We start from the raw sequence: 11,075 nt of genomic DNA, 5'->3' as shown, positions 1-11,075 counted from the left end.
ACCTCTATTAGAGGAGTTGGTACACAAGTTGGTATCTAAAGTTGGTCTCCCTAGCATGACCCAAAACAAAAAGAAGTGGAATGGAAACATTATGCCTGCGGGCCCTACCACCCACTTTCAGTCTATTTATATCCAAACTTCAAGCTTTTCACGATCACTCAACATACTTTGTCTAGAGAGACTCGACACACTTCGGCTTCTCAGTGCGTCAAAAATGGCAAAGTCCCCCGAAGAAGAGCATCCTGTGAAGGCCTTTGGCTGGGCTGCCAGAGACACATCTGGGCATCTCTCTCCCTTTCACTTCTCCAGAAGGTAAATATTCATCCAATTTATTTTCAGATTTTTAATTTATATAGTTTTTCCCCAATTTGTTTTTCCACATTAATTAGTTCCATAATTTCTGTCGATATATATACACACAGAGCAACAGGTGATGAGGATGTGAGGTTTAAGGTGTTGTATTGTGGGATTTGCCACTCCGATCTTCACAGCATCAAGAATGAATGGGGCTTCTCTGTGTACCCTATGGTTCCGGGGTACGTATAACCATCAAACTACTTTTTATTATCCTCTTTTGTATTTTCTTTTATTTTCTTCTCTGTTAATAAACATGTAAAAAGTAATTCATTCTTGTATATATATAAATTACAGTTACATATGTGTGCAAAACCTTTTCTTTTTGTAATTTTAATAAACTATTTTTACATATTATATCAAACCGTGATTCATCTGCGACGAAGAATAATTTTTTCACCCACGCAGTACTGTTCATGAAGTTATTCTTTTTGTTATTATTGATAGAAAGTATAGGTGAGAGAGTGACGATGATATTTTATCCTAAAAAGCAAGAAGAATTCAATATACCTATTCATTTTGAAATAAGCAGGCATTACCTTGTTGGAAAAAGTGTATATATTTTACCTATCTAATTGTCTATTTCCTTTGAGCATATAACTGCTGATTTGACAAGGTTTGACTACCCTTTCGCCTCATCCCTGGAGATGCTGAACACGAATACACACATCTCAACCAGTGCCAATATTTGGCTTAGTGGAAACGACAAGATTGAGAGTGTGAACTTTAACTATTAATTTTTTGATACCTTTTTCTTGGCAATAGTGTGATGTCATGCTTATTTTTGGACTTATATATTGATGTCGTTTAGGTACAACCCGTTGCTATCCCAAGTTTTTAGAGCATCCAGTGGGGGTGTATAATGGAGTGCATGTTAAATATACATTCGTTGTGATTGGAATCACTCGTAATAGGGGGTGTAAATGAATGTATAATTACATCACCACCATGAAATGTAAATTTAAATGCAATTGAACATCTTTTTTGACATCTCTTGCAAGTGGGACCCAGCTAAGAAAAGTAGAGGAAAAATGGAGAAAAGTTTTACATATTTAGATTTACATCGGTTCCCATTAGAGCAAAAAACACATTTACACCCCCCGGAGGTATAAAGAGGATGTAAAAGTAAGAAAAGTAGAGGTGATCAGAATTAGCAATTCCTACTTTTGTAGAGATATATGTAGTACATGAAGAAAAAATTCATATAGTCTCCCACCATAATTACTCTTTATTTTGCAGTGAGATCCATTTGTAGTTTCGTTTTTTCAACGCAGTACGAGTATTACCATACCCCCTTGGAATTTAAATTGCCTAATTTGCAGGCACGAGATTGTTGGGGAAGTGACAGAAGTGGGAAGCAAAGTGAAGAAAGTGAAAGTGGGAGATAAAGTTGGTGTGGGTTGTATGGTTGGTGCTTGCCATGCCTGCGACAACTGCAACAACGACCTTGAAAACTACTGCCCCAAAATGTTACTCACCTACAATTCCGTTTACACAGATGGAACACTCACATATGGAGGCTACTCGGATTCGATGGTCGCCAACGAGCACTACATCGTGCGTTTCCCTGAGAATATGCCACTGGATGCTGGTGCTCCTCTACTTTGTGCTGGGATCACAGTTTATAGTCCCTTGAAATATTTTGGCTTGGCAGAGCCAGGTAAGCATGTTGGCATTGTAGGGCTTGGTGGGCTTGGTCATGTGGGTGTCAAATTTGCAAAGGCACTTGGGGCAAAAGTGACTGTGATTAGTACTTCCCCTAGCAAGAAAGATGAAGCTTTGAATCAACTTGGTGCTCATTCATTCTTGGTTAGCAACGACCAGGACCAAATGCAGGTTAAATTTTCTAGCCAGTTTATGATGTGTTTCCCTTTGTTGTTCTTCCTGCCTTTAAGTTTGAGAGATCGGATTAATTTTCATTAATGTATTTAATCAGAGGATTTAGGAATATAGTATATGCATAAATTTATATGCCTAATCCTATATATTGGGGTTTTCAATTGCAGGCTGCCATGGGCACATTGGATGGCATCATTGACACAGTCTCTGCTGTGCATCCCATTGTGCCATTGATTGGTCTTTTGAAGTCTCATGGGAAGCTTATTCTACTAGGTGCACCAGAAAAGCCACTTGAGCTCCCTGTGTTTCCTTTAATCGTGGGTAAGCATATATGTATGTATGTATCTTGTCAATTATTCTGATCTAGACACTCTAGAACCTAAAATCAAAATGTGAATATAGGAAGGAAGGTGTTGGCGGGTAGTGGAATTGGAGGCATGAAGGAGACACAGGAGATGATTGATTTCGCCGCAAAACACAACATAACGGCAGAGATTGAGGTAATTTCAATGGAGTATGTGAATACAGCAATGGAGCGTCTTGCTAAGAACGATGTTAGATACCGATTTGTAATTGATGTTGGGAACACCTTGGCTGCTACCAAGTCTTGAAGACTAGGCAGGAGAAGAATGAAAATTCATCATCCAAGTGCTTGGAGTTATGCATTGCTGGGTTTGTTTCGTCGGTGTTTAATTTGATATCTCAAATCAGAACTCAAGTGCCAAAACATTAATTGAAGAGTTTTTTTTTTTTTTTGTTTTTGTTTTTTTTTTGTTGTAGCAATGGTCCTAAGTTATATCCGTAGTTACATTTTGGTTACTCAACTCCAAAAATAGCTGCAGAAATCTCCCAATTATGTATGGTGTTGCATTACTACTCTCTTTCGTCCAGTTTGTCTAATTTTCCGTTGAATCCACGGATAAACTTGGAAATTCATTCCAAATATTTATAAAAACGAAATAACAAAATATAAATAAATAAGGGTTATTTGTAGTAATGGTCCCTCAACTATACTCGAAGTTACATTTTGGTCACTCAACTCCAAAAAATAGTTACAGAGGTCATTCAGTTAGGTGTTGTGTTGTACCATTAGTCTCTATCGTCAAGTCTCTCTCACAGTAGAGACTAATTGTGCAACACAACATTTAATTGAGTGACCTCTGTAACTATTTTTGGAGTTGAGTGACCAAAATGTATTGAATGTAAAAACAGTCACGTTGGCTAGGGATAACATCATAATTAAGTTCATAAGCCAACAACCTTCACTTAGAGCACTTCCAGCAGTTTGCCCCTTGCCATTACAAGGCAGCTACTGTTCACGTGAATAGTGGCTTTGTGTGTTTCCCGCAATTGCCCTTTGCCATAGCAAATACTATTCATTTTTTTGTTTTTTCCACATATTTTTTTTACCTAAACAATTAATTTGGATAATATTTATGGATTAGATTTTTGGGTTCCCACATATCAATCTTTATTATAAAATTCATATCTCATAATCGGAAAAAAATTTCGAATAAGATTTCGGAAAAATAAAACTTGAAAGTGAAAAAATAAATAAATAGAAAGTGAATAATAGTTGAAAGAGACCAAAATGTATGAGGATTTGGTGTTAAAAGTGAAGAGTATTGGTTGGTATTTATAGAAAAAAAAATTCATTATTTTTTGGGTATTTTTTAAAAAACAGTTTCTAATTTTTATTATTATTTTATTGCACAAAAATTTACTGCCGTTGGATTGGAGGAAAAAATCCAATCTGAGAGCCTAGACAATGCCATGTGGCTGCTGACTATGGGTAGCACTATAGCACGCTGACATCATCCAAAACACAGACTCCAAGTCAGGCCAGCATTCCCTGAGAGCCAACCCAGTCTGTTGAGGTCCACCTGCTGTCTGAACAAGCCTGTGTTGCTGAAATCACTTTTTTGGCCCTAAACACCCCCAGCCCGCACCCCAACCTTGCTGTTGGAATTGCTCCTAGCGTAAAAAAATCCTCCACCGAAAGGTCCTTTTTAACTACACCCACCAACCAGTTTAAAATAAAATAAAATAAAAAAATCAAACAACTGTACGACATATGCACTCAAAAACTACTTTTTTTTTTTTTTTTTTGTCAGACACCCAAAACTATTATTTAAGAAAGTATTATTGCAACTTATATTGTTCAATATATAGTTGTATATTTAGGAACGTTACACGATATATTATTGAATTATTTCAGCCAGGTCGTGACACGTCTAATGTTTTATTATAATCGCTAGTCTTCTTTTATTAAAAAAAAAAAAAAAAAATCGGAATGGATGGTATAGTCAAAATAAATATGAATAGACACTTTGTCATTTTGGGTCTTGTAGAGAATAATGAAGTACCAACCTTCGTTGAACCCCGGACCAACCGGACTTGGTACCACAAGGGCAGGTAGAATGTCACTATTTTTTGTATATTTTTATATGAGTGGTAGTAGGGGAGAGGGTTCCAACACTAGTATAAGAGTAAAATGTCGTTATTTAAAATAATATGGACTTGTTTGAGAGTGCTTCTGGAAGGCTTTATGACAATCAAAAGCACTTTTGACAGTGCTTGACAAAAAAAATTTAGAAGTACTTATAGGTCACATAAGCAATTGGTGGAGAAGCACATGCATCAAGTTGGTATGACATGCAACTACCGTATATATTTGAATTTTCCAGCTCTTACGTTGTGCTTGTTAAACAGGCCACCCAGACAAGTGGACAGCCCCTCTTTCTCACTATTTATACGTACCAAAGCTTTTAGTGATAATTATTAAGCAAACCAAGTCTCCACCTTATAGTCAAGTAACTCTCCTCATTAGTTTCTCTGTGCGCCAAAAATGGCAAAGGCACCAGAACAAGAACATCCTGTTAAAGCATTTGGCTGGGCTGCCAGAGACAGCACATCGGGGCATCTCTCTCCCTTTAACTTCTCCAGAAGGTGATAACTTGTTTTCAAATCCAGAAACAAAGGGGCTTTATTTTTCAGATTCCTTTTAGTACAAGTGAGAGTCTAAAGTATAAAGAATGGGGTTTTACACACACTATCACGGTTCTATGGGAGTCGAACTTAAGACTACTAATCTATAAATCAAAGCCCTTTTCAATCTTCATTAACAGTATTGAAATGATATATATATATGCAGGGCAACAGGTGATGAGGACGTGCGGTTTAAGGTGTTGTTCTGTGGCATATGCCACTCTGACCTTCACAGCATCAAGAATGATTGGGGCTTCTCTATATACCCTATAGTTCCTGGGTAAGTATAATATCAAACTTTGATTATCTTCTCTTCACTTTTTTTTGTTATTTGGTTTACACAGTTTTTTTAAATAAAATTTATGCGACGCTCCACCACTGTTTACAATTGAACCTAGAACTTAAAATATCCTTCGAATTCCACTTGAGTTCAAACTCATTGGCACGAATGTTCTTCATCACCTTATCTTTATTTTACGGTGTTTCCCCCTTCTCCTTTTCCTTCAAAGTGGGTTGCGTTTTACAAAGATATGAAATTTCAGAATAATAAAAAAGAAGGGGTCTCCTACAAAGGATAAAAATCGAGTATGGGGAAATTTTCAGGTATGACGAGAGAGAAGGGACGTGGATGGTATTCTAATCTCCAACTCAAACTGACCTGTTTAGGATTTATACATATATGTATATATTATTACTTATATTTCATATGAATATATTATTAAGTGATTTCTAGTTGTGTCCTAGGACTTCCACCAAATTTTATATTCCACATATGAAATATATTGAATTAAATAATTCATAAAAAAATGTAAGTCTAAAACAAAAATTTTGTATTGCATGCTGCTCGAGTATAACATAGTTTCTAATTTTTGTTTTTCCTCCTTCAAAAATTATTTTCTTCTTGCTATTTTTATAACGGGGCGAGGTGTGGGGATGAGGAATTCATGGTTTTAATATTACGGGTATGAAGGCAAAAATGGAAAGAAAAAAAAAACTATCTATTTTAGAGAATGGATCATGTTAGGATGACCATCTTTAGACCATCTCCAATTATGTTGAGGTTAAACTTAAATTTCCACCTTTCAAAATACAACTATTCATGTATTTTCAGGATTCAAAATTTTTTTCCTCCAACATTGCAGACTCATAATTTGAGTTCACAACTTAATTAAATTGTTTAAGAATGATTAACCCATAATTTTTTTGTTGTTAATTTTTCTTGACATTATTTTTCTTTCAACATTCGTGATGTAAATTTGTGAACATTTTAACCTAAAAAAATTAAAATTCCAAAGCATAATAGAATTTCACTTAAAAATAAAAACAAGTAGCTTTTGCAATTATAAAAAAAAAAAAAAAAAACCCACATAGCTTTTGAAATTCAGTCGTTGGATTCCAACGTCTCTCTCTCTTGAAGCTTCCTTGTGTCGCTCAAAAGGGCTGCTGGCCATAGCTTTGCTTTAACGCGGGGCCCACCTCTTTTTCCTCTTCACATGGGCTACAAAACAGAGCTTTGGGCTCCACACAAATTACCAGTCTAGGCAAAACTTGGACTGGAATTCCATCCCAAATTTCATCTTTCTTAAATTCCACCTCTCAAAATACATGGGTTGGAGAAGAATTTTGGACTCACAACTGAAAATTTAGGTTTTCACACAAATGGTTGGAGATGGTCTTAGAGACCGACCGACTTGTATACCATCTCTTTAATAGAGGTAGTCCACCAACATAATAGGCCCCATCTCTATTAGAGAGATGGTACACAAGTTGGTCTCCCTAACATTTTCCTTAAAGAACAAATTAGTTTTGGGCTATTTTACTAAGAACTCAAAAAACGTATATATTTGATAAGATTAGCATCTACGACAGCATGGATTAAAAACATCTAAACTCTTGTGATCTCCAGAATAAGTAAAAAAACGCTATAAAAAAAAAAGTCATTTGACTCGGATGACTGCATGCAGGCACGAGATTGTGGGTGAAGTGACAGAAGTGGGAAGCAAGGTGAAGAAAGTAAAAGTGGGAGAAAAAGTGGGCGTAGGTGTGATGGTTGGTGCTTGTGATTCATGCGAGAGCTGCAACAACCACCTTGAAAATTACTGCCCCAAAATGATACTTACCTACGGCGCCATTTACCACGACGGAACAATAACTTATGGAGGCTACTCAGACACAATGGTTGCCAGTGAGCGTTACATTGTACGTTTCCCTGAGAACATGCCACTGGATGCTGGGGCTCCTCTGCTTTGTGCTGGGATCACAGTCTATAGCCCCTTGAAATATTTTGGGTTAGGAGAACCTGGGAAGCATGTTGGCATTGTAGGCCTTGGCGGGCTTGGTCATGTTGGAGTGAAATTTGCCAAGGCCCTCGGGGCAAAGGTGACTGTGATTAGTACCTCCCCTAGCAAGAAAGATGAAGCTTTGAACCATTTGGGTGCTGATGAGTTTTTAGTTATCCGTGACCAGGATCAATTGCAGGTTAACAATTATTTTTCTAGCCCATTTGTAATATATATGTTTTGGTATTGTTTAGGATCTTTAATTAGTTGTAATTGTTCGGTACAAATATATTTTGGGTTTCAATTGCAGGCTGCCATGGGCACATTTGATGGCATCATTGACACAGTTTCTGCTGTGCATCCCATTGTTCCCCTGATTGGCCTTTTGAAGTCACATGGGAAGCTTATTCTGGTGGGTGCACCGGAAAAGCCACTAGAGCTGCCTGTGTTTCCATTAATCACGGGTAAGCATAAAACCTCAGATATGTAATTTGACGTGTAGGATAATGTTTTCTTGTTAAACTGTAAATGTGGGCGGCATGTTTCGACAAAAATTAAAATGATCAATATAAGCACATGATGTTTCCACATAATCTGTAAAGATAATTTTTCTTATTAATTTCTTATTAAAACTATTACAAACATGTGAGTGCAGGAAGGAAGATAGTGGCGGGTAGTGGAATTGGAGGGATTAAGGAAACTCAGGAGATGATTGATTTCGCAGCAAAACACAACATAACTGCAGAAATTGAGCTTATCTCAATGGATTATTTGAATACAGCATTGGAACGCCTTGCGAAAAACGACGTTAGATACCGATTTGTGATTGACATTGGAAACACTTTGGCTGCTACCAAGCCTTGAAGACTTCGTAAGGAGACTAAAAAACGGAATGGTATATTACTGAATTAATGCGAATAATTAGTTGGGCTAAATTCCTTTATGGAATATTACCTTCTTTATTTTGTCAGTATTTGATCTGACACATTGTCAACTATCGATTTCCTTGTAAAAAATATATCTCGAATAAAATATTAAACGCTAAATCATTGTAGAATATATATATATATATATATCTTTCTTTTTTCCCAAGCGTACATGTGCCGAAATTCAGCAGCACCAATATAGCCAATCAAGATAAGCTAACCCGGTTCTGATCATCTCTGGACGGAGAACGAGCACCAAATCCTGGATATGTAGGCATCCACTATTTGAGGTGCTTTCGTTTGTGATATGGGTGCGATGGAGTCTTTAGGTCAAGTCCATCGCACCAGCAGTCAGAGGATGAAGGCTGCTCTCCAACCCCTTTTAGATACTATTATATCTCGTATACATTTGCATGTCAAAAGCGTGTCATAAAATGGAGAGTGAAAGAGATAAGAGGGCATGCTGGAGCTAGGATTTTAAAGAAACTAATTAGAGATGATAAAATGGGAGAAAAATAAAGGGGCAGGAAAAGAATGAAATATAAATCTGGTATGAATAGAATAGTCTTTGTTAGTTTCAGGAACACTTATCTCCCCCAGTTTTGAGAGTCGGTTGCAATTTCCCACCCATAATAGGTGTTTCTCTAAGCTCTGTCTCAATAGTCCAGGGCTTTATGCCCTTTCTTTTATGTTGTTTCTGTTTTCTCCTTCCTCTCCAACCCCTTTTAGTTTGGATTTCAGAGAAATCGCCAACCCTTATATTGGTTTTTCATCCTCTTTCCCCCCATGGTCCTCATCCCCCAGATCCCCACCACTCTCACCCATATCACTTGCTCTACTCCTCTCCTTCCTCACTCGTTGCAACCTCAATCCAAGCTTGCAGCTATTCATCCTCAACACGCGTGTTTGTGTCTTAATCGGAAGATTGGTAGAGTTTCAACTCGGGTGCTTACACCACCACCTTCCATGAATTGGTTCTTGTTGGTTCTGATGGCTATGGGCTAGCTTCGGCCTTCGGTTTCGTCTGGTGTGTGGATGTTGTTCCCTTGGATGCGAGTTTGGGTTCAATGGATGCGAAGTGCGTCGTAATGGAGTTCGTTATTGGGGATTTCATGGTTTTATGTTTGACCAATTCTAAGGCTTTGTTCCAGTGGATTTGGGGTACTTGTTTGTTGTGTTGGTTTGGAAGTTTGTTGTTTTATTTTGGCCATGGTTTGTAGTTGTTGTCTGCTTCCTGCTTCTCCTGTTTCAGGGATGGTCATAAACATACTACAGTATGATTAGTCAACTCAACTAGTCATATACAAAGAAAATATGCAAATCTAACAACCAGATCTGACAACAAGAAATCAATTCACCTGCGAGCTTAAGAAAACTAGGTCACAACCTAGGCACTAAGAAAGATCCCTCAAATTAAGACTCCCCAATGCTAGCAACAACTAAGGTGACTTAAGTATGTACTACCTAATCCAAACACTCAAAGACAAATAAAACAAGATGATATAAAAATGTATTATAGCAACTTTGTAATGAGCAGATTCAGAAACCAAGCATTCACAAAGCATCAACACAAAAAACACGGAAACCTAGAAACTCACCCCTAGAAACACTAGGAGTCATCAATAATCTGACTAGACTATCCAATATGTTTAAAAAGGAAATCATTACACAGGCACCCATACAACCTCAAATCACCTGGACTCCCTTTAAGTGGCAGCTTATACCTCAGTGCAACTCCACCTACGTACTCTCACTAGTAAAAAAAACCCTTTGCGCGACCAAATTTTGCGCGACGAAAAATTATTCGTCGCTCAAAGTTACTTTGCGCGACGAAACTTGAAACTTCGTCGCTCAAAGTCTTGCGCGACCAAATTTTGCGCGACGAAAAATAATTCGTCGCGCAAAGTCACTTCGCGCGACAAACTTTTGCGCGACGACAATACATCGTCGCTCAAAGTCTTGCGCGACCAATTTTGCGCGACGAAAAATAATTCGTCGCTCAAAGTGACTTTGCGCGACGAAAAGTAAACTTCGTCGCGCAAAGTCCTTACAAAAATAAATAGAATAAAAAAATTATTTTTTAGAATCTTTGCATGACGTAATCCAAACATTTTGTCACCTAAACCAATTTATTTTTGTTTTTTATTTTGTATGCATAACACTTAAGAAATTAAACGGTATATATATTTATTAAGTAGCTTTAAACTTATTATTTTAGATCGGATCGGATTTTTATTAGAAAAATATATTATTGTTGTTCGGATTGGGTTTTTGTTAGAAAATATATATTTTAAATTGACGATCGAATTAGTTCATTGTATTCATATCGGGTCAAGGAGTGTAGCAGTAAAAAATCATCAAAATCGGAGTTAAAATAACCATTAAATCGTGATTTTTCATTACAACCATCGAAAAGTTTTGTCCCCTTACTTGATCTCTGAATGTTTATTTTTTCCGATTTTTGGCGTATATGATCTCGAAGTATAAACAAACAAGTTTGACGGTTGGATCGTTGAAACTAGTTTTTTTTTTGTTCACTAACAATATATTCACTAACAATTAGGAGTTTATTTATACTTTCGTAAGCATAACATAAGATTTTGTGGTATCCACTAGTGTAAATATTTTAAATTGAAGATCAAATTCAGTCATTGTATTCATATAGGGTCAAGGAGTGTAGCTATAAAAA

At 36.9% G+C, this 11,075-nt stretch overlaps 2 protein-coding genes across 2 annotated transcripts; both read left to right on the top strand.

Annotated features, from left to right (window-relative positions):
• Positions 162–3,072, top strand: LOC18774545 (8-hydroxygeraniol dehydrogenase). Its single transcript, XM_007205347.2, has 5 exons — positions 162–312; positions 423–536; positions 1,677–2,190; positions 2,361–2,514; positions 2,596–3,072. Exons 1-5 carry the CDS (start codon positions 215–217, stop codon positions 2,802–2,804), a joined length of 1,089 nt encoding a protein of 362 aa, XP_007205409.1. The 5' UTR covers positions 162–214; the 3' UTR covers positions 2,805–3,072.
• On the top strand, positions 4,894–8,519 carry LOC18772394 (probable mannitol dehydrogenase). The gene is made up of 5 exons (XM_007207594.2): positions 4,894–5,142; positions 5,348–5,461; positions 7,146–7,659; positions 7,771–7,924; positions 8,116–8,519. Exons 1-5 carry the CDS (start codon positions 5,042–5,044, stop codon positions 8,322–8,324), a joined length of 1,092 nt encoding a protein of 363 aa, XP_007207656.1. The 5' UTR covers positions 4,894–5,041; the 3' UTR covers positions 8,325–8,519.

Source organism: Prunus persica, chromosome G6, assembly GCF_000346465.2.
Source record: "Prunus persica cultivar Lovell chromosome G6, Prunus_persica_NCBIv2, whole genome shotgun sequence".
In the NCBI taxonomy this organism is placed as follows: Eukaryota; Viridiplantae; Streptophyta; class Magnoliopsida; order Rosales; family Rosaceae; genus Prunus; species Prunus persica.
The sequence above is the reverse complement of the archived record's forward strand: the minus strand, read 5'-3'. Positions and strand labels throughout refer to the sequence as shown.

Excerpts from the sequence above, each read along its gene's own strand:
- LOC18774545 (XM_007205347.2), top strand. The coding sequence starts at position 215 with ATGGCAAAGTCCCCCGAAGAAGAGCATCCTGTGAAGGCCTTTGGCTGG. Across the intron at positions 537-1,676 it reads GTGTACCCTATGGTTCCGGG|GCACGAGATTGTTGGGGAAG; the intron begins GTACGTATAACC and ends CCTAATTTGCAG. Across the intron at positions 2,191-2,360 it reads ACGACCAGGACCAAATGCAG|GCTGCCATGGGCACATTGGA; the intron begins GTTAAATTTTCT and ends TTTCAATTGCAG.
- LOC18772394 (XM_007207594.2), top strand. The coding sequence starts at position 5,042 with ATGGCAAAGGCACCAGAACAAGAACATCCTGTTAAAGCATTTGGCTGG. Across the intron at positions 5,143-5,347 it reads CCCTTTAACTTCTCCAGAAG|GGCAACAGGTGATGAGGACG; the intron begins GTGATAACTTGT and ends ATATATATGCAG. Across the intron at positions 7,925-8,115 it reads TGTGTTTCCATTAATCACGG|GAAGGAAGATAGTGGCGGGT; the intron begins GTAAGCATAAAA and ends ATGTGAGTGCAG.